At 41.0% G+C, this 23,367-nt stretch overlaps 1 protein-coding gene and 1 long non-coding RNA gene across 5 annotated transcripts in view; one reads left to right on the forward strand and one right to left on the reverse strand.

Moving 5' to 3' along the window:
* Nucleotides 1-23,367, forward strand: part of LOC129358738 (RNA-binding protein Nova-1-like) — a 71,073-nt gene that overhangs the window by 41,605 nt on the left and 6,101 nt on the right. For all 4 annotated transcript variants that reach the window (XM_055027859.1, XM_055027860.1, XM_055027861.1 and 1 more), the window contains one exon: nt 13,383-13,549. In XM_055027859.1, the coding sequence (XP_054883834.1) occupies nt 13,383-13,549 (167 nt within the window). The remainder of the gene's footprint in view (nt 1-13,382; nt 13,550-23,367) is intronic.
* Nucleotides 16,728-23,367, reverse strand: part of LOC129358745 (uncharacterized) — a 39,783-nt gene continuing 33,143 nt past the window's right edge. The window contains exon 4 of the long non-coding RNA XR_008605832.1: nt 16,728-17,175. This is a non-coding gene — a long non-coding RNA (uncharacterized LOC129358745). The remainder of the gene's footprint in view (nt 17,176-23,367) is intronic.

Here is a 23,367-nt window from a genome sequence, read left to right on the forward strand (position 1 = left end):
CCTAAAGTACTTATTTATTTTTTTGTTTTGCCGACTGCCGCTGGTGGGAAGCGAAAAGGTTTGCTCAGGTCTCTGCAGTTCAAACAGTGCGGATGTAGCGGCTCCTGCTAACATGCTAGCTTTTTCTGCTAAAACATCAGACTGTGATAAATTATTTTAAAATTTCCCTTCCATATAATGTTTTTGTAGAACATGAAAAGGAAAAAAGCGGCACAATCCGCTAGTATCAGAGCTAATTTTAAGTTTAGCGATTAGCGTTTTGGCTAACTTTAAAAACGTTTGGCACACTCAACTTCCCTGGCAGTAATTTTCACGAATAAATTCTCATTTATAAACCTTCAATTAGTAAACCTTTGGTTATGGACTGTTAACAATTCTTCATCTCGTTAGACGTTTATATTTGCGCTCTTATTTTGAAGTGCATGAAGACTGTTCAGTTTCCTCAAAATACGTTTGATGTTTTGGGAATAAATAAACAAAACAACAAATAAACTGAATTATGAAGCCTCTGTTTGAACACTTTATGAAACTACAGCAAAAATGTAGAAATGGACGTAAAAATGAGTCTCGCTGCCATTTCTGTTGTTTTCTGTAGAAAGTAGGAATTCACGATCATCTGCGCAAATATTTATTTTGAGGAGAAATTTAGTTTTTTTTTCATGTGCATATGAGCTAAAAACGTTATTTTTTAACGTAAATTAAATTTTTTTGAAAATCTTTTTTTATCAGTTACTACATTTGGTGAATTTCTTTGTTTGGGAGATGAAAGATGAGCTTTCTTCATCTCTTCACGAGGGCAACATGTTCAGCCACTCGCTTCATTTCAATGCTTCCTCACTGATTTCCATTTATTTCACCCTTTGAGGAGGAAGAGAGACAGAAAAAGGAGGAGAGGCTGAGATTAGCAAAGAGGTGAGAGGAAGACGAGGCTGAAAGAGGGGGAAGAAATGTGAGGAGAGCCAGAGGAGAGGCCGGCCTTCAGCTGTTTGCTCGCCATGGGCCGGGTCACTTGGGCAACCAGGACTCTGCTGCCAGGAAGCGAAGACAGGAAGGGAGGGAGGCGAGGAAGAGGAGGAAGAGGAGGCGAGGCCAACATGTTGGAGAGAAAAAGCTAGGAAAGTGCGTTTTGACACGTTAATGTTGCTGTTTTGACCTGAACGTTTTCTCGTGTTGCGTCGTTAAACCGAAGCTCCAGATCTGAGCGAATAACGCCGGTTGTTCGGCTCGACAACGAATAATTGACCGTCGCAAAAGTTCATCAGGAAATGAACGGAAAGAGACGTTTCTAAGGTAGCATCTAAAACAAAATGGCGGCCTTCAAACCGCTGGTGTCGAACTCGAGGTTAAGCTAAAACATAAGTTTATTACAGATTCCTGTAAAAATGTTCAGAAACGTTGGGTTTAACTGACCACTGAGTCCCACCTGCAGGGGGCAGTATACTCTACTTTTATGTGGCGAGTCACAGTTATTGATGACGGTATTAATGGATTTGATCAAAACATTCATCAGTCCTTTGAAACTATTCATAATTTAAACCTTCCTGAATATTAAAGTCATTTGGTTTCAGACGATTAAATGTTTTCCGAAAACTTTCATACAGTGGAGATTTATTGACGACTTGAAAGCCAACCATATTGATCACAATCAGATAATCGAGATCATTTAAACACGGTAATAATGAGACAGTTTTGAACTGGAATCACGGTAAAGTTTCAGTTTTATGCCTCAGAGTCCAGATGAAAGCGTCTCCTAGATGCAGAAACGTAAACAGAGAAAGAGTTTCTGAAGCAGAACCAGCGAAGCAGAACCAGCGAATCAGAACCAGCGAATCAGAACCAGCGAATCAGAGAACATGGAGGGGAAAAGCAGCTCTTCCCAGTGAGAGGCTTACATCAGTCCAGAGGAATTCCTGCCTTTTTTTCCAGATCCTTTTGTTATTCTTTAAAGCGGGTCGCCTCTTTCTCCCCGCGTCTCGGCCGCTCCGTCACTGCCGGACCTCGGGCCAGAGAGAGAACCGGGTTTTATTCTACCGGTTGTGCTGCGAATGTAAGAACGATTTAATGCAAAAAGAAGAAAGTTTCATCACTGATTTGGTGTGAAAATTTACACTTTGCACTTCTTTTGGTTCTTCCATTTTGGTTTCTACTGTTTCTACGCCGCAAGAGGCAAAAATTTACCAATTATTTTCATTCTAGGTTCCAGTGCAGCGACATTAATACACTTTAAATAACTAATAACCTTCCAGCAAAAGAGAGTAGCTTGTTCTGATAATTATTTAGTATTGATGAAAAAGTTTTAGCTCCACAGGCAGAATATTCTACTGCTCCATTACCTAGCAACCCAAGCTGAGCTCCAGCACGTTTGGTCAGCAGGTTCTTTCACTGTATGCGCTGTACAATGGCTGCTGGAAAGGGCAACTGTTTTGTTGCTGACTTTCCACCCAGAAACCACTTGCTGCATTCTTGTTGGCTGTGCAGGAGGCACCACTTTTGCCTTTCGAAGTCGTCTGGATGTATAGTTTAGCATCTGTGTCCTAAAATGTTGTTTAGCAAACAAAACCGAATGTTTTAGCATCTGTTTGCTATTAAACATGCAGGAGGGGGCGTGGCCAGCAGCACCTTATGAGGATTTAAAGTGACAGGACGCCCTAAAACAGCTCAATCTGAACCGAGCAGATTAAAGTTTTATTCTCTTAGAAGGATTTTGAACAAAAGGTGTAAAAGCTTCCTAAACCTTCTACATGGGCGGCTTCTTTTTATCAGAATATTTGGGGGGTTTTTGGTCATTTTTTTATTTTTTTGAGGGCAGTAAACCGTTCCCTCCTGAGTTTAATACGTTTTTCCAAAGGTTTGTGTGCAGCAGCCTGCAGGTTCTCATGGGACGGATAATAAACTCACGTTTACATCAACCTTTTGCCTTCATCGGGTTCCAGCTCCTCGCTCTTCGTCGTCCCGTCATTAAACTGACCTTTCTGACCTTTGGGCCTCCTGTCCTTCTGTAATCTCCTCCTCCTCTTCCTCTTCCTCTTCCTCCTCCTCCTCCTCCTCCTCCTCCTCCTCCCTGTGTCCTGTTCTCTCCTTAATGACGACTTGGTCGACTGCAGCAGAGAACAGGTCCAAGTTTCCTTACTGTGCCTGATTACATCAGCACATGCAGTCCTACACACACACACACACACACACACACACACACACACACACACACACACACACACACACACACACACACACACACACACACACACACACACACACACACACACACACACACTTCATTCGCTTCACGCTCTTCTCTTTCTGGACCAGCTTCTCATGACATCACCAACATCTGCCCAGCTGCCTGAAACAGTGTGTGCTTAGCGGCCGTTCGCCGCCATGTTGATCTGATCTTTCTGGTCCGGTTCTGACCCGGATCGAACGCTGATGAAGAACATTCATCAGAATGAAGCTGGAGACGGATCAGAGCTTTTATTTTTCATCACTCTGCTGGTTTGGATTGTAACAAATTGGGAACATTTGGGTTTTCTGGGTGAAAACCGTAATTAGTTTATTATGATGTTGTAAAGTGTAATTAAAAGGCGTGTAGCTCCGCCCCCTCACACGATGAAACGGGAGTGGGCGGGGCCTCGATGAGTAGAGGGGCGGAGCCAAAAGGGCAAATTTATCATGCACAATTAACCAAATCTACCTGAAAATATCAACAGTTTGAGCCGTAATTGGAAACTGTTTTAAAATGGATAATAAATAATTTTTGTTACTTTAAACCAGGCTGTAGTTGGAGCATTTAGCTGGAATAAATTGAACTGAACTAAAGTAATTTAATCTAATCTGTTTAAGATTTAATTAGATTAACCCATACTAATAAAAAATACAAATGAATCATGAGAATGAAGTCATTAAACTTTGAATATAAAGTCATAATTCAGGAATAGTGATGATAAAGCAACTTTATTCTTGTCATTTTCACTTTTTTTCTCAAAATATGACTTTATTCTCATACAACTTTATTATTTAAATATTATGACTTTATTTTCCTGATTATGACTTTTTTCACAAAACTGAGTCTTTATTGAATCATTTTTACTTTATTCTGATAAAACCACTTTATTCTCGTCTGACTCCTGATAAATCTGTTGTTGTTTTGTTGGCCTGACGCTGCGTCGCAGTTTGAGTTGGACTCTGGATGTGATAAAGTCCCGTTAGCTTGCAGCGCGCCGCCATGACGGCGTCATGACTTCATCCAGCGTTTGGTTGCTCACCTCTGCTTTCCGTCCAGCGCACTAATAAAACCTCTCTGAGGTCTGCGCTGTCGCTTCCTCTGGCTGCTTAATATGTCAGCCGATGAATTCATCCTTCTCCTCATCTGTTTGTCTCATTGCTGCTTTTATCGCGCCGTTTGGAAACATTTTGCTAGAAGCCGAGATTGAAATGCAGTTAATACATCCTGAGATTTAAGACGAGTCTCTGGAGGGAAAAACTGCAGAGATAAACAGTTTTTCTGCTGCCTTTATGATTAGTTTGAGTTTTAAAATGTATATTTGATTTTCTTTTTCTTATCACGTTTATTTTGCTGTTTGCCGCGTCTAAAACAGGGATGTCCAAAGTGTGGTCCGGGGGCCGTTTGTGGCCTTTTGGAGGATTTCTTTGGTCCCTCAAAGAAATTTTTATACACAATAAACCTTAAAAAGTTTTGTTTTCATTGATTGCATTTGCTAAAAGAAAAAAGAAAAAAGCAAGCATTGCCCAACGTAAGAAAGGATTTTATTCATTAATAATAATATAATATAAATAAGCAAATAAACCCGGAAAAGATTTGGAAAATATTTACCAACTTTTATTACAGCTACTGTTCAAAACCTTGTTTACATTTCTATCAATAATGTCATTTTGTACTAAAATAAGGCGACACTTTGAAATTAAAATGTGTATTTGGCAAAAAGATTAGAAAAACGTCCAAATTTCTAGATTAAAATTGGGATTATAAAAAAAGTTACTTCTTCTGGTGTAGAAGAAGCTTTAATATCTGCGGTCGAACTGTTCAGGAATCCTGATGATGCGTTTCCGTTTCCTTCCTGCGCCGTCGCGTTTCAGAGCGACGCTTTTCTGAGGCGCTGCTAATCCAGACCATCTAATCAAAGGTGGCCGTTAACCCGGGATTATCCGCAGACTAAGGAGATGCGCTTAACGAGATTTATGTTAAAGCTTTCACGTCTCACTTCGCTGAGAAACCCAAACATTGTTCTCAGTCAGAGCAGAAATACTTCAACATATCGGTACTGAAGTAAAAGTCGACTTTTGTGATCAGATTATCAATCATTTCACATTTAAAAATTACATCAGATGGACCACAATATAAATTTGGTTGGACATTTTGGTATCTTAAAGATCAAAATGATAATAATTGAAATAAAATCAGCCAGGTTATATTTTTCCAAATCACTTTATATCGATTAAAACCTCCAGGTGTTTGTTTTTTATTTAGTAGGTAGAAAATCCAGAAATTTTACTTCAGTAAGAGCAGAAATACTTAGTTATAAAACTACTGAAAGTGCAGCGCAGTAAAAATACTCCTAAAAGTACATTTTACTTTGTGTAACTGCTTACTGCAAATGTAACTGCTTACTACCAACTCTGGAAGTTACTTTGCTTCACCGCAAAGTAGGAAAAATGTTTGAGATTAATTTAAAGATGCTGCCGAGTTTTCATGAACAAAAGCAGAAAGAAAATGAAACTACCAATGATTGAATGCAGTCGAGTGAATGTGAGGAGTTACTAACCGACGTTTACATGCAGCTTTTCTCTCTTCGTTGTTTTGTGTAGAAATGAATGAATCTGATTTCGGCTCGCAGCGCCGTGTTTGTTTTTGGGTCTCGGTTTCTCTGACGTTGCTCTGTTGTGACAAGCTTCACAAAGGTTTCCCGTGCAGCGCGGCGCTCCGTCCGTCTCCGTTTGCCTCCGTTTGTCTGTCGCTCTGACGTCTCGGTGGCGGCGCCGCGCTCCGTTTCTGCAGGTTTCTCCTCCTGTGCGCCGCCGATCCGTCTCCAGTGTTTGTTTGTGCTGCAGGTCTCGGCCCAGCAGGGATGAACGTCATGTGAACATGTGACCTGCGGTGTTTATGCCATTCTCCTCCAATCATGCAGTTCTCTGCAGATATGGATGAAATGTTGGTGTTTATTGTTGGCTTTAAGCACCAGAATGTTCCTGCTGCTGCAGAAACCTTAAAAAACAAGAAAATATACCTTCACTAAATCAGGTTTTATTCTACAGTACTGAAGTAAAAGTCGACTTTTTCAGAAGGATGAAAATATAACTTTTGTCTGAATTCTGACTTTCATATTATGAGATTAAAAAGTAGAATTTTGAGTAAAAAGTCAAAATTCTGAGAAAACCGAGTTCTGAAGAAGGGAGTCATAAAAAAATTAAAATTGTGAGAAGTTTTCAAATGAAAACTTCAGCAGAAAGTTGAAAGTCAAAATTATGAGAAAAAAAAGTTTGTATTCTGGGGAAAATATCAGCAAAAGTCAGAATTGTGAGATTAAAATGAGAATGAATAAAAAAGAAAATTAATTTTTTTCTCCAGTGGCTCTGACATTAGCCATGATTTTTAAAGAATGCATGAGTTGGACAGAAGCGGCATGTTTTTCTGTTTTCCTGGGCAGAGTTTACGCGGAGGCCGGGGATTCCCCAGGCAGGAGGCTGTTTGCAGTCGGCTCTGGATCAGCATTTGTTCTCCGTTAGCAGCACAGATGTCTGTTTGCAAGAGTGTTTTTATGACTCAGAGGTAGTTGAGGATGTTTCCCTGCTTATGTGCTTCTTACATTCACCAAGATACAAACACAGTGAATTCAGCTACTTAGTAGACACTCATTCATTTCTCAGATGTGGAATTAAAAATGTTTTTAAAAGAAATATTGGTAAAAATCTCAAACATTACCTTTACGTTCAACAGAAGAAACACAAAAGTTCTGGAAAATTCAGTTGTAATTTATAGAAAGCAACGTTTGGTTTTCAGAAAGTTGTTTGCAACTTTATGCAAGTGTCATAAAAGTAATCTGTAAGTAAAGATTTCAAGGAAGTAAATCTGTAATTACTAAGATGTTTCCTGTAAGTCCCAACATGCAAGTTCCAGGAAAGTTGGTCATAATTCAGAAAAAGTAACTTGGAAAGTAATCCATAAGTTTCAAATGCAACATAAAGTAGCAGGAGAGCTTATTGTACCTGCATGCTCCTGCACGTACAATAAAGTGTCCTGTAAGTTTCCAGAATATAATCTGAAGGTTTTAAGAAAAGTAATCTGTCATTCCTAGAAAGTAACGCCAGTTCTGGAAAGTAACCTGCATGTTCTAAAACATACAAAAAGGTTTCCTGCTGCGTCAGTTTCAGATTTGGGTCATAAAGTTTTGGACAAACTTTATGACCCAAATTTAGCTCCAGGTTTTCAAACAGTACTTCAGAAAGTATCCTGTAAGTTCTCTGATTCTAGACGGATCATTTAAAAAAATCAATGCTCACTATCTCCAGGATCACACATGTTCAGTCAAATCACAAATTGGACTTATAGAGTAACGCTTGTCATTTGCCCTGATCGCCACCTACAGAAGCCCAGAGAGGCCAAGTCTTCCCGCCTCTTGCTGGATGAAGCTGGAAACTCTGAATCACGGCTGTTAATTACGGTCTGACTAAAGCAATTAGCAGGACCGAGTCGTCTTCACCAGCCGGGGAAGCGACATCCTGAGTGGAGCTCAGAACAGGAATGGGCTCAGAAAGCCACATTTACCGTTTGTCCGAAAAACTCTGAAACTTTTGGTATTAAAACTGAAGCCATAAAAACCAAAGAAAACGTTTGAGTCAGACATGTTGGGGCCGAGTTTCATGTTGTTGTTTTTTTCTTTTAAAGGTGTTTTCATAAAATGGAGTCCTGCAGACCCGGTTTGATTTGGGACCAAAACTGAAACATTTGTTACATTTTCAGTTGCTTGGTATTGTTTCACGTTGCACTGAATCAAAAACCTGTTCCCCTCCTCGCCTGCTGGGGCGCTGCACCAAGAACCACTGAAGGAAATGACAAAACCGCTGAAAAAGACAATGAGCTCAACTTCCTGTTTCACGTAATTCAAACAAAAATGGAGTGGCGTTAGATTTAGCGGTTGTAGGATTTTTCTTTTGCCTTTGCTAAAAAGCAACGAGCCATTTCTCCAGCTAGCACTAGCCTAGCACTAACCTAGCCTAGTCTGTTTATTTGGTTATATTTACCCAGGATGCCATGCGCTGTAGTCTACTTCCTGCTTTTGGAGCAGTCTGGTTAACAATAAGCTTTATTTTGAAAGGAGCAAGTCAAACATAAACAGATTGTAGCTTTTAAGCTAATTCACATCTACTGTCCTTTGACGGGTTATAAAAAAGAATATAGTATACAGTAATAAAATAGAACAGAATATAATTTGAATAACTTGCTATTCACAGACTCATTTCACGTCGAGGTTTGTAGGCGATTTATTCCCTTTTTTCCCAAACAAACTAAACCTTAAAGGGAAAGTGACTGGCGTTCTACTAAAGCAGACTAAACAGCACCTCCACAATAACTCAAGTCTTTTAAATCAAATGTTTCAGCAGTTATTGCCTAAGAAACCAGACCCGTGGCTTAAAAGGTGCTTTTCAGAAGAATTGGGCCTTTGAGTGGAGAAAGGAAAACCCTAATTTATCCCTTTTGTGGTCAGAATGGCCTCAGACTGCTTTCATTTCTTCCAGCGTAATGACTCTCTTCTTCTCCGTTTCTAAAAAACAACAATGTTTGATGTCCGGCACGTGGTCCACTTTGTACGGTCTGAGCCGCAGCGGGACGTTCCAGCAGGGTCCAAACCTGCGCCGCCGCACCACGGCCGCCGCCGCACCAAGGCCGCCGCCGCCGCACCAAGGCCGCCGCCGCCGCACCAAGGCCGCCGCCGCACCAAGGCCGCCGCCGCACCAAGGCCGCCGCGTTCGCTGCTGAGTCATGAATCAGAGAAACGGCTCAGAGCTTTCTGTCTGTTCCCGCTGACCATCTGGAGGAATGTTAGCTACTCCGGGTCCGCAACCCGGCTCACGACGACCGTGATGAGTGTCGAGCGGAAAGGTGCCGGGTCGCTTTGTCACTGTGGAAACCGGGAGCTGAAAGTCTTCAGAGGGATCCACTGGACCGAGTTTACAAAACAACAGGAATGCAGCATCCGGTCCGGTTCAGCCCGGTTCAGTCAAAACCCGGTTCGTTTGGGGAGGTGTGAAAGCGTACCGAACTCTGGACCGAACCCTACGAGCCTCAGTCCACGTCACAGTTTGGTGGTGTTTTTATTATGAAGTGTTTTTACTCTTAATAGAGTGAAAATATATTAGATATTAGTATTTTATTAGTATTTTAACTTTCTTTAAAACTTTTTAGACATTAGTGGAAAGTAAGATTATTTTTTTACTTTTGTTAAATTAATCTCAACATTTTCATACTTTGTGGTGAAACAAAGTAACTTCCAGAGTTGGAAAGTAACCAGTTACATTTACTCGTTTCGATTCTTTTAGGAGTATTTTTACTTTTGCTTGAGTCACGTTATTATGAATTATTTCTATTTCTGAATTTTCTACCCACTGAATGAAAAACAAACATTTAAACCAAAAATTCATCAGATTCAGAGATGCCTGCAGTTTTTGCTAAATTTTTATGTTGAAATAAATTCATTTTGTAATTACATAATTTATATGAATCATTTTCATTCCTAAAATACCAAAACTTCACCCTGATAGGTTTTTACTCTTTCTTGCACCTTTTTTCCTTTTCCTTCAGGATAAACACGCTGAAGTTGTGCTGCTCTTCCCGCCTCTCGTCTCGGTTCTTCCGGACCGGAACCTCGCAGTCTTCCCTGTTTCTCTTGTTTTTCTCGGGCCGGTATTAAATCATGCATGTTGGATTATTTTCGCTCACGTCTAGGAAAACAACAGAAAGACGGCGCGGCTCCTTCCCTGCAGACGAACGTCGCAGGAAAATTGAGGAGATTTTCATCTGAAACCTCAAAAGAGAGAAACTGGAAATCTGAAAGAGTCGACGTTCTGTTTTACAAGAGCGAACGCTAAAATGCACTTAGACTCACACTTACGCACTCGCTGGACAGACTGCCAGCTGAACTCACTTTAAATCACCCAGGGATGTTTAAATTCTGCTGCGTCGGCGCTGCTTTGGCATTTATACGTCTACGGCTGGAAGATTGTGCGAGGGGAATTATTTCACTTTCAACGAGTCGGTAATGATCAACCCCGTAATGAAATAACTTAACTTTTGACTTAATTAGAGATTTGAGGCTGCCAGGTTGGCTGTTTTGACTCTGAATATTTGGGTTTGTGTGTCATTTCATATTATTTAAAAGCCAGTAGAGAAAACCCAATCTCAGTTCCTGGAGGGCATCCATTCGGTTCTTTCAGCTCGGCGATAAAGATTTACAGCTACGCCAGAAAACGGCTTAAAGGCTGGAATTCAAAACGTATCTCAAGATCAAGCAGAGGAAACATGCAGAACAATGGCTAAAATGGAAAAGGAGGAGAGTTTTCTCACTGCAAAAACACAAAATCTTACAGCATTTTTCTGGTGCAAATATCTCAGCACGGCTTGAAACATGGAAAATTAACTTAGAAGTAACTTTTCACCAACACACAGCAGCTTGTTTACAGTATTTCGATTGTCCTGATGTATTTGCACTAGAAACCAGGTCAGAATACTTAGATTTTGTGTTTTTGCAGTGCAGATGAGGACAGCAGATAAATAACCGAATGATGCATTTCTGATGTGAAGTGAGGCCTGCCTGTAGTTTGGTGGTAATATTTGTTGAAAAAAATCAATCAGGCGAATAAATTCGTGTTGAATTTTCTCTGCTGTGACGATAAAAAAAAACAGCGACTGAGTCAAGGAAGTAACATACGACATAATACAAGTTAACTCTCTCAAAGACCAAGAAACGATAATTTCTAATTTAACACTGGAACTGGAAGTAATTTTTGAATATTCAGAATAAATAAAGAAATAAAATGGGCAAAGAAGTCTGTAAACAAAACTGCTTTTTAAACAAGCTGCAAATTGAGACTAAAGAACCAAACTGACGACTTTTGTTCGTTCATTTCTGGTAGAAAGAGAAAAACAATCATTCAAATGGAAATTATTGACTTTTTTAAGTTTATTGTTTTTGTCTGGTAAATTGTTGGTTTGTAAAATAATGTTTTATTTTGGTTCCCTTCTTTGTATTGTTGTGAAATTACCCAAATTAAAGCGAATCTGAATAAAGTTGCTATAAGTTAACAGACGGTGGTGGTGAATATCTGGTGAAACTGGTTTCTGTTGCCAAAGCACAGCTGTAGCGCAGGCCCAATATGATCCTTAGTGACAGAGTGGCCTTTCCAACCGCACACACACACACACACACACACACACACACACTTTCTCATGCCAAGACAATGGCCTGTTAATCCTGGCCTCTGATTGGACGACTGGAGATTACCCAGAGGGCACCAGCTGTCAGGGAGAGGCGAGGCCCAGTTTCCTCAGAATCGACGCTCTCCCTCTCTCTCTCAAACACACACACACACACACACACACACACACACCACACACACACACACACACACACTTCAATGGTCAATGGGTTTTTCCAAAAGAAAAGGAGAAAAAAAGCAGAATAAAACAACAAATGGCTTCGCTGGACGCCTGATTTCCATGTTCAGCTCTTAAGACCAGATCCTGTTTGTTACCAGGCTGTAACAACAGGAATGCACGGTAGTGACGGTGTAATGAACCAGGAGCAACATGTTGCTAACAGCGACACAAATGCTGGTTTATTTTTAGTCCTTTGGCGCCACAAATCTTCTCCGCTCAGCTTGTTTTGTTTCTCCATTGGCATTGGTGGCCATTTTGCTACAGATTCCTCCCCCTCTCTGGCACAAACACAGATGTTTCTGGCTGAACCGGGCCAAGCGGGTCCAACGGTGCCGGTGGGGGGGAGAGCCAACCGACCCGCTGCTGGGCCGCGATAAGACCAGAAACCTCTGGAGAGTCCGGGCTCGGAGAAAAGAGAACGGAGGAACAAAAATAATACAGGAGAGAAAATGTTTCCTGGTGAGATGGACTGAGAGGTTTTGCTTCGGTTCCCCGCCTGTTTGTGGATTATTTCTGAAATATTCTGCAGAAAATGCAGCTTGGGAAGCTGGAATAACCAGTGATGACTTCCTGTTGGCTGGAACAACAGCCAATCCAGGAGGGCCTTTTATTTTCCTCCTGGATTATCTGAACCCCAAGAGGGGCGACAAGGAAGACTTTATGTTTCCACAGGAGAATCGAGACGGTTTCCATGTGGATTGATTCATACTGACGTATATTTGGAGGCAGTTGGAACCATTTTTAGAAAAGGACTCAAGTATTCGCAGGAGGATGTGCTCCAATGTTCTCCCATACATTTTTGTTTCCTCGATAGTAAAGAGGAAACTGTGCCTTTCCTGACCCAGAAGTAAAAAAAAAAAAACATTTGCAAGGTTTCTTTCAAACTTCCATTTGGGTTTCTCCTGCTTCTTAAAAACAGGCAGAGCATAAAAAACACTCATCCTGTTTTCAACAAGTTTCTATTTTTTATTTTGTGTCTGCCAAGAAAATGAGTCGTTACAAAAAACTAGAATGTAACGAATCAGCAGGCGCCGACCGTTACCTAGCAACCCTGGCAGAGTTCCGCCCGTTACCTAGCAACCCCGGCAGAGTTCCTCTCGTTACCTAGCAACCCCGGGCAGATCACCAGCTTCTTTGGTCAGCTGGTTTTACTGATGTACAATGGCTGCTGGAAAAAGACGAAAGTTTTGTTGTTGACTTACCGTCCAGAAAACACTGGCTGCATTCTTGTTAGTTGTGTAGGAGGCTCCACTAATGCTCTTCAGGGTTGAATGGTTGTATAATTGTGAATCTGTTTGCGGCCATTTTCACATTTGGGTGTAGATGTTGAGTTGGGGTTTGGAAGGGGGGGGCAGCAACAGCTTCTTTGAATTTAAAGTAACAGCAGCCTAAAAAACTCAAGGTAGGCAGAACTGAGCAAATTAAGATCTCATTATGTAAAGATCAATTTATTTGGTGTATATTGATGATTTTGACAAAATGGAATATTATTGGTTTCTCAGTTTGGTGTCTGTTTGGTGTTTTTGTGACTTTACTTCTGAGCTGCCTTGTTGCTGCATTGTGCTGCAGAATAAACTTGATTTTTTTGCATCTGCCTCATGTTGTGGCGAAATGGTGGCAGGCTTAACATTTTTGCAAAAGTTAAGCCTGCAGCTGTGAATTGATAAGTTGGTGTTTGCTAAGTTTTGAAACGTTCCTTCGCTCTGTGTGTTTTCAGGCACGACAGAGCGGGTGTGTCTGATCCAGGGGACGGTGGAGGCGCTGAACGGCGTCCATGACTTCATCGCCGAGAAGGTGAGGGAGATGCCTCAGAGCACCCAGAAGACAGAACCGGTCAGCATCCTGCAGCCGCAGACCACCGTCAACCCGGACCGCGTCAAACAGGTCCGTCTGTGTGTGTGGCAACAGAACCAGGGCGGCTGGCTGGTGCTTTTATTGTGAAAAGCGACACTGGGAGCTTAACACTGCTTAGTGTTAAGCAGCAAGGGCCGATATGAAACGATGCTGTTATCTAACATGTGTTATTTAGCATTCCTTTAGCGTCTGCTGAACTTTAACCTTTGAAACCTCATCCTTGTGCAGTAACTTGAAACTGGTTTGTTTCTGTTCATTTCCATTAATTTTTTTACATTCAAATGAAAAAAATAACATTTCTGCCAAAAACTTTTCTACAAAAAGAAGTAAATTTCTGAGTTTGAAAAGTTGAAGATTTTCTAGAAAAAAAATCCTGAAATTAAAAACTTGAAACGTTTCTGGGATTAATCTCAAAACTTTAGTGGAATTTTTTGACTTTTCGGTGTCGGACATTTTCTTGTTAATCTCCCAGATTTTTGGTGGAAATTTACTCCTAGTTGTACGTTTCTAGTATTTTCTGTCTAGTTTTTAGTGCAAACATTTTACTTTTGTTTTACTTCAAGTTTACTAATTTACACGTAGGAGCTTCTATTACATAACTATCGATCAAAATGTTCTCGTAAGTAAAATAATCGGCCAACGGAACAAGTATTGGTCTCAATATTGAAGAATTATTGACATAAAAGTGTTGCTGTTTGTGGAACAGCGACGCTTTTGTTGGTGTTGGATTAAACGAATTCAGGAAAAGCCGGCAGGTCGAAAGGTTTCCCCTTTTCCTGCAGGTCTCTGAATCCTGCAGTGTGAAAACAAGGTGCATAAAATCAGCAGAAAACCCGTTTTCTGGCCCGGGCCTCGTTTTTTTAGTAGGTTTGAAGCATCCCTGTTGAGATGAACAGCTTTTAATTTAAGAACGATATTCTCCCGGTTTTACGAGGAGCTTTTAGGAGCCCTCTTAAACGTTTTACCATAAACCCCGAGAGGCAACTCAAGAACAGTGACGTAGGTGTGCTCGCTCTAACAAAACAAAAAAAACACAAGAGAAAATGTTCCGTCACTTAATGAGGAACAAATTGGGAGGAAAATCCATGATTGCAAGCAGATTTGCTGGACTGTAAACCCAGAAAAGATGCTGGAGGGGCAGAAGGACGGAGACGGAGCCGGAGGAGAGACGAGATGCAGTCGGACAGGATGTCGCGTCGGAGGTGTGAACATGTAAACCGCACGTGTCGCATGAACTGCAGGCTGACACGCACTGCCACGCGGGCCAGAGCGCTGGACATCCTGCAGGAAACGCAGCGTTCGCATCGCAAAAACAAAACCTTTGGTAGATTTGGTTTAATTTCCAGAGCAAATATCGGAAATGAGACAGAAACTAAATCACAAGTAACCTGTTAGCAAGAAATAGCAGCGTGCTTTAAGTCAGTAAAATGTTCTGGATCCACTTTGATCCAGAACATTGTTGTTACCTAACAACGTTTTCCTTCTTTCCTCATCAGAGGACCGTCATGCATCAACGTCTCCCTTTGGTTGCCATGTTGGACGGGTTTCCAGTTGTTAAAATGTAGTTTTTCACAACATTTAGTGAGTTTTTAAAAGGTTTCTTCTGTGTGGGACAAACATGCAAAACATTTAATACAAATCCATGTTATTGCATTTGTCTTGTTAGTTAATTGATTTTGAAATCTCTTGAATCTGCCAGACATGAGTTAAAAGGAGATATCGCCACAAAAAACCACGTCTTATTGTGACAGTAGATTTCACTGCAGGTCGAGTTTTGCTCTGGGTTTTTGATTCGAGCGGCTTTTGTGTTGTTTTTGGGCTTCGAACTGTCAGATCTGGCAACACAGATCAAAAGTTTACAGCGAAATAATAACTTTGGTTTTCATTTTTGTCTTTTTTGTGCATTTTTAAAGTGAAACCAACTGCATAAAAGCGATGTATTGTTATAGAGGTTAAAAGTTTGTTTTGGTGTCCGTCATGGCGAATGAGCTGCTTTATGTTTAAACACAATAAATTCAACTTTCAAGAGACTTTCTGTAATTAATTATCCAGAAACGGAAACAATTAAGAGAATTTTTGTATAGCATATCCAAGCAGTGGATGAACTGAATCCTTGTAACATTTAGAGTCATATTTAGATTACATAATGTTTATCATAATTACCTTTCCATTTGGTTGCAGTGGAATTTAGCAGTAAAATGATTTATTATGGGCTGTTGCAGCTGTGAGCAGAAAATAGGTCAGCAGTTTGTTTCCTTCCTTAGAAAACCGTGACTGCTGGTTACCTGGCGCTCGGACTCTGTGTGTGTGTGTGTGTGTGTGTGTGTGTGTGTGGGTGTGTGTGTGTGTGTGTGGGTGTGTGTGTGTGTGTGTGTGTGTGTGTGTGTGTGTGTGTGGGTGTGTGTGTGTGTGTGTGTGTGTGTGTGTGTGTGTGTGTGTGTGTCCTGGGTTTTTACCCCGCCTCCTGTTCATTAACCTCTGGCCCGCTGCCCTGCTCCAGCCCTGACGAGGACTAAGTGAAGCGTAGATAATTCATCATGTTTGTACAATTTATTCCCTGATGTTTAATTTGAGGTTTGAAAGAAACCTTGAATATTAACTTTTCATCACCAGAGTTGCATGTGTGAAGGATTTTTCCAGGAAAATAGTCGCTTCGGGGAGAGTTTCTGTTAATTTGTTGCATTAAAAAAAATCCTCCATAGAGCAAATGTGAAATTAAAGTTGTCTAAAACTGACGATAACAATTAATTACATCTTTTCCAGGTAACTCTATGAATCTGTGTCACAGCCATATAGGCCCACACTGCAAAAACAGAAAACCTTACAAAACAAAACTAACTTGTTCTAAACCAACAATCCCTTCAGATTCGTCAGCTGAAAGCTGGACCAAACACGCCGGGCAGGATTTGGATCAAACAGAAGTGCTGTCGTTTTTTCAGTGTTGTTTCTTGTTTGGATGCATCAGCAGGATGTAAAGACGTGAGAGAAACCATCTTTTCCTCCACGAGGCAAAAACTCGCATCACAAAACGATGTTGACGCTGGTTTCATTTCCAACAAAGAAGCAGCAGGAATCTGTTGATTACTCTTCAGAGTCAGGCTTGTTATGAAGGAAAGTTGTTTTTAGAGTGCAGCACTAAACACTTTATTCATAAGAAGTTCATGAGAATGAAACCAAATGAGATTTTATGATCAGATTTATGCTCCAAAGAGGCTTTTATTCTGCATTTTTATAGATTTTTTGCCACAAACTTCTTGTGATGTTTGGTTTTTTTTTTCTCTCTGCTTTCATTTCAAGACTCCAGCTAATCACAGCCTGATCGTTTCCCAGCTGCTATTGATCAGGTTCGGTATGATGTCATTCAACAACCCTTAGATGGCCAGCCACTGGTTGCTACGGCGACACTTCCTGCCTCTTGTTGAGCAACTTGCGTTGCTTGTTGTTGGTTTCCTTTCGTTTTGAAGCCATTTATTGATCCTGCTGGAAATCCACCAAGGAAAAGAAAATTGATTTGTGTGTTTTCTATCAGAGTTTCATCATATGGAGCCATGCTAGTAGCAACTAGCTAGCAGTAACGTCAGAGAGAAATATCGTGATGCTTTGGTATCGCGGGATCTTCTGACGGCCCAATCGGTTCTGGTTCTGGTTTCTTGGTGCTGTGGAATATGAAAAGTTGTTTCATTTTCAAAATAATACTTTATTTTTGTTATATTTAAATGTTTTTTTCATGTCATAACAATTTTTTTTCTTGTAATATTACATTTTCTCTTAATATCATGACTTCTTTCTGATATTGAGTTTTTTTTCACATCTCTAACTTCTGACTAGTTTTGTTGCCAGGTTGTGATTTATCCTCTAAACGGAAGAAATTCATCATCAATAAATAAATAGTTAAATGTATCTGCCGGTTGGTCTCTCCAGCAGCAGGTGAGGTTCCTGTTACGTTTGTTCCGTTTTCACAAGCAATTACAAAATGAGAGTGAAGTCAGAGGTCAAAGGTCAGGGTATTTTCCGACCCAGAGCTCACAGGAAATCTGCGTCCTGACAGGAAGACGTCGGCGGTCAGGATTCGCAGACACGACCTGCTGCTCGGCGCGTTTCGTTACTGCGCTCCGAAGCTTCCTGCGTTGAACTTCAGTTGCTACAAACTATTTAGTTTTTCATTGGAACTGAACGTGAAAACGGCGTCTTTATGTTGAGCGCTGCAGCCGCTGGCCGACTGGCAGCCGGGTAATCCGGTTCTGGATGATTTGAGAAGCCGCAGGGAGACAGGCGGCTAATAGCTGCTGATATTTAGACTCTTATAAAACAGGCGAATCCCCCTGTTGCTCTTCAGGCTATTTATACCAAGTCAGAGCAGCAACTAAATGGGTTTGTGCCGCATCTGATGACACACAGAGAAACTCCGGCTCCAAAATAACCTCCAACGCCGCTGGACTCTGAAGTTTTCCAGAAGAACCTGGAGCGTGAAAACAATAATAATAAATGTTTGTCTAACTTCTGCTGGATTAAAAACATGCATCGATGAGTAACTCACACTTTCCCAGACTTCTCTTTAAGCTTTTCATCAGGCAGGCCAAAATCACTGAGTTGTTTTTGGTGGGAGGAGATCAAACTTTTCACAGATTGAAAAGCTCAACTCCACTTGGTTTATATGTTTTAACAAATATATAAAAGCCTTTTGTGTATGAAAGTCATACTGCAGCTTAAAAACATCTAGTAAATAAATTAGTATCATTCTTGAATTGCACTAAAAGAAAAACCACCCCCAGGCCACAAACGGCCCCCGGGCCACGCTTTGGACACCGCTGGTACCACAGCGTGGCTGTGATGCGACATTCCTGCCCCGATCCGACGTGTGCGCCTCTGAAAGATGAATCTGTGAACCGCGGCGCCTCTACGGTTTCAGCCGTGTGTAAAATGTCGTCTTCGTTGCTCCGCGTGTGCGGCGCGCGGCCGGCAGCCGCGGCGCCGGGATCTCTGGTCCCGGCAGAGGAGGCAAGGGGGAAGACAACAGATAACAGCCGGAAAAAAGGAACAATGGGAATAAAAAGTGTTGCAGACATGAAGATAGATGGGTGGAGCGCCGAGCTGGACGCTCGTTAGCCGACAGCTGCGGAGTGACGGCGGCCTGCAGCTTGAGAAGCAGCTGCAGACGGACAGAAAAGACGAGCAGCAACGACACCAACAGACGACTCGGCACGCTTCAAGGACACGAAGCGGGACAGGAGACGATTTATGGGCCGAGCGGATTCCTCTGGAGGCCGGCGTGAAATCATGAGGCGTGGAAGTCAAATAAAAAACAACAACTGGTATTGTTTAAAGTTTGAACTCTCATGAAACAAGTCCATCACACCCCGTTATGCTTCTTTGAACAGGTTACAGTTATGGCCTATACAAAACCTGTTCATGACATTTTCTGTGCACAAAATCATTCTTAGGTAATGAGATTTGAGCTGTTTCAGGGCATCTTGTCGTTTCAAATCCAAATACTCTGGACCCCCAAACTCATCGTTTACACTCAAACGCGAAAATGGCTGCAAACAGATGCGCAATTATACAAGCTTACAGCTTTGAAAAGCATTAGTGGAACCTCCTGCACAGCAAACAAGTAGTTTCTGGATAGCAAATGAACAGCAAAACAGTTGTTTTTTCAGCCATTGTACAGCGGTAACTCTGCCGGGGTTGCTAGGTAACGGGCGGAACTCTGCTGGGGTTGCTAGGTAACGGGCGGAACTCTGCCGGGGTTGCTAGGTAACGTCAGCTTTGACTCAACGTTCTGGAGGTTTTTGAAGCGGCTCGTTCACTTATTGCCAAAAAAACTGCTGGACGGTTCTTTGTTCGTTTTTGTTTAGAACTTGGACTGTTTATTTTAGGAAACCAAACTGGAAGCACAACAGGAAGCAAAACCTAAATTTTCCCTTTAAATTTGCATACAGCCATTATAGAAATTATTTTTGTCTGAAGTAATTCCTTGTAAATTCTTCTGCGTGTTACATTTTAACGTTGGTTTCTTGCAATTCAAGAATATTAGCATTTTTAAAGCGTCTGCAGAGGTGAATGGTTTACGTCAAACATGAGGTTCGGTAGCCAAATCCAGCCCACCAGAGATTTTTATGTGGACGTTTTATCTGTATACTGCCAAATTGCATAAATTAGTTCATCCACTTTTTTGAGAAAATGCAGAAGAAAACTGCAAAATGTTTTTTTTTATTCTGATACGAACAAGGACAACATGCTAACGGTAAGTTCACCTAAATTTGACAATTTAAAACATTGAAAAAAAACAACATAAAGGTGCAATATGAGGAAAGATATCTCAAACTTTTTTAAAAATCAGCTGTAAAGTTTTTACTTTTATCATGTCTTATAAGCAGATATTAATTCAGATGTTCATTAAAAGCTGTAACCTGATCTGGAGTTTCGTTTTCTGCTAGTTTTTTAGCCTCTCTGATCTTTTGTTCAGATGGATTGTTTTTAACTTCAATAGCTGACCATTTACCCACATGCAGCCACTTCCTGTAACCTTTCACCTCTTGTGTCAACACCTGCTTCCTGCTTCCTGTTATTGCTCCTCTACGCAGGAAGTTTGACATTCATGTTGGGAAAAGGGAGTAGGACTCATTTCAGTGAAATGTCAGAAGATTAGCCTGATATTTAGTGTTGAACTTCACCTGTGAAACTTTGTTGATTTATTTGTTGTTATTGATAAATGACAGATTAGTGCTTAATAGTTTTTTTAAGAAAAAAAGGAAAAGTTTTGGAAATAACTGCATTTTTTCAAATGGCAAACAGGGGGCAAAGATGTAGATTTAGTTTTCTAATCAATCAAATTGTCACATTTTTTTAAAAACTAAGCTTTTTTTTATCTTGCTGCAACTCATAGTTTAAAGTTGCATTTTTTAAGGCTTGTTCATGAATAAAACTCATCATTTGCCTGAAAACGCCATAAAAATGGGACAGATTTAGTTGAAGTAACCTGAGTCTGACCGGTTCAGAGTTTCAGTGATTATTACTCCTGCTTTCAGACATAACAGTGGAGGCCAAGGCAATAAATCCAAGAACATATGAGCAACGTTATGATGTCAACATATTTCCATCCATTTTCACTTGTGATGGCCAGAAAACGTTAATGTTCAAAAAAAAAGACTTGAAAACATGGCCGCTTAGGTTTTCTGTTGTTTTGTGCTCACTCATAAATATTGGACATGCTGTTTTGCTTCCCCCGCTTCCTGGTTACATCATACTTCATAACTTTTTATTCATCTTTTTTCTTTTATCACTCCCGAATGTGGAGCCTCGGCACAAATGCTCAGTCAGCAAAACGGCAGTCGCTCTCGATCTCTGCTTATCTTCAGCGACAGAGGAGACTGAGTTTCTGCATTTTATTACCGAAGCTGTAACTCATTTTAAATTTATTTTAGCTCGCATGAAACTCGGACAGACATTTTGCTTCCCTTTCAGAAAGGTGAACCAAGGATTTATCAGGTTCAGTGATGGAAAAACGAAATGTACTCCTGCCGCTTCCTCAGCAGTCGCCAGAAGCAGCTTTTAAAGTCCAGTTGATTATTTGATCGTCTATAAATCTGGTGTTTTAAAAGTTTGTTGGAATCAAGAGTAAACTAACAGGAAAACACAACGGCTCGTCAACATCTGGAAAAGATGTCTATTCTGAATCATTCACTGAAAGTATTTCTAATTTGGTAGCTTAAAACATTGTAAAGTTATTTTATAATGATTTAAAGTGTCCCCCAGATTTGATGGCACTCTTGGTCGTAATTTGTAAAAATAACTAAAAAATAGATGAACATTTTCTTGCAGTATTGGTAACTTTTAAACCAGATTTGTTGGTGAATCAGTTTTAGTTCTTCATGCTGCAGTGACCAGAATTTTGCCAAGACCTTTTGAATTTGCTCCCAAACATCTGTGACATAGCATTAGCTTGTACTGTTAGCTCGTAACGCTAGGTTGCAGCATTAGCATAGCTACCACGTGGCTTCTTTCAGCATTTACCTAATTGTAATGTTAGTTTGTAGCATTAGATTGAAGTTAGCATAAGTAGCATGAAGCTGCATTAGCTTGCAGCTTAAAGCAGCTAGCATGTTGCATTTCTTTACTTGTAATGTTAGCTTCTGGTGATAGCTTCCAGCATTAGCATAACTCGCACGTCATGTCTTTCAACACTATGCCTTACTTGTAGTGTTAGCTTGCATCATTAGCGCTGTTAGCATGTGCTATATTTCAACATTTCCCTATAGATGCGAGGATTTGGGCAAATGTGAATGGAATCTCTGCATCATTTTTGTAGCGTCAATTATATATTAAACGGTCTCAGATAAAAATCAGCCACAAGAACCAGAAATGAATTGTTGGTTTCTCAGGAACAAGCGCTGAGTTTACGAATGTGTAAACACATTTATGTGTGTCGCCGTTAGCACAGCTCCGTCGCTCGTCTCTCCTGTCATCCTCTTATTTTTAGCTTTGTTTTGGGAGGTGGAGGGTTTTCTTTCTCTCCTCCTGGATGATGGAAATGAACACAGAGAAGAGGGGGGGAAAGGTAAACAAGACGTGGGGAGAGAGAGCGAGGCGGATAAGCCTGCGGATCAGTGGGGGGCAGATTAAGCTAAAGTCCCTGCTTAAGACTTCAAAGTTCAACCTCCAAGAGCCTCAACAGTTGTTCCGCCGTCCTGCAGCCGCTCGTCGTGTTCACGCAACATGCAGACACTGTTTGGTTTGTGCAAAGGTGGAAATAAAGCCGCAGCCCGTTTGTGTGTGTGTTAGCGTTAGCGACATCCGGAGCCGTGTGACCTGGACGGAACGCGACACAAAGCTGTGATGAGAATACGGATCATCATTATCAGCATGACAGGTCTAAAAATTACTAATCCACAATCTATTCCGGAGCAGGTTACCGATATCAGGTTCACAGCGAACACATCTATTTCAGTCGCCACGGCGGGGCGAGCAGAAAAACCTGCTGGTCACTCAAACGACACGTTTATTACCATCGATGCGTAGTTATTGTTTTGTGATGTTGTCATGGCAACATCATCTCACAATGAAAATTTAAGAAAAATACAAATTTATTGGTTATTTTGCTTCATTATTAGTTCCCTGCAACCTTTCTTTTAATCAGACCAGTACAGCTGGAAAACAAAAATATTGCAGCAAATGTATTTCTTACTAGTTTTCTCAGGAAAATTTATTTGATTTTTCTCAGAATTTTTCATTTAATCTCAGAATTCTGACTTTTTCTTAGAATTTTGACTTTAATCTGGAATTTCTGATATTTAACTAACTCTCTCCCTCAAATTTCAGATTTTTTTCTCAGAATTTTGAAGTATTTTCAGTAAATTTTAGGATTCTATTTGTAAATTAAGATCCCATAATCTGGAGGAAGTGAAGAGCAATCCAGAGCTAATTTTGCTTACGGTCCAGATTGAAGTTTCCAGTCGGTGCTGGTTTGGGTTGCCATGTCCTGCGCTGGTTCTGCTCCTCCGGGTTTAATAAAAACATCACATTTAAACCCCAGAGAAACAGAAAGTCACTGGTTGCTAATTAGATGGTTCCTAATCTCCAGTATTTATTAAAATCCAGTTAATCTGTGTGATAGAAATAATCTGGACCCATATTTAATCCATTTGACCTTCATAAACGTCCAGTGGCTCCAAATCTGAGCCCGCTCCAAGCCGCGGACTCCCATCATCCCCGCGCCGCCGTCCACATCGATTCGGATTTATCCGCTAAGCTCACATCCCTGCTGAAGTCGACACTTCCCTTCCCGCTTTCGCAGCGAGTGGATTCATGCTCAGGAGATTGAGTTTGACCTTCGACCTCAGTCCAGCAGC

Source organism: Poeciliopsis prolifica, unplaced genomic scaffold (genome assembly GCF_027474105.1).
Source record: "Poeciliopsis prolifica strain line A6 unplaced genomic scaffold, Auburn_PproV2 SCAFFOLD004, whole genome shotgun sequence".
NCBI classification, from domain to species: domain Eukaryota; kingdom Metazoa; phylum Chordata; class Actinopteri; order Cyprinodontiformes; family Poeciliidae; genus Poeciliopsis; species Poeciliopsis prolifica.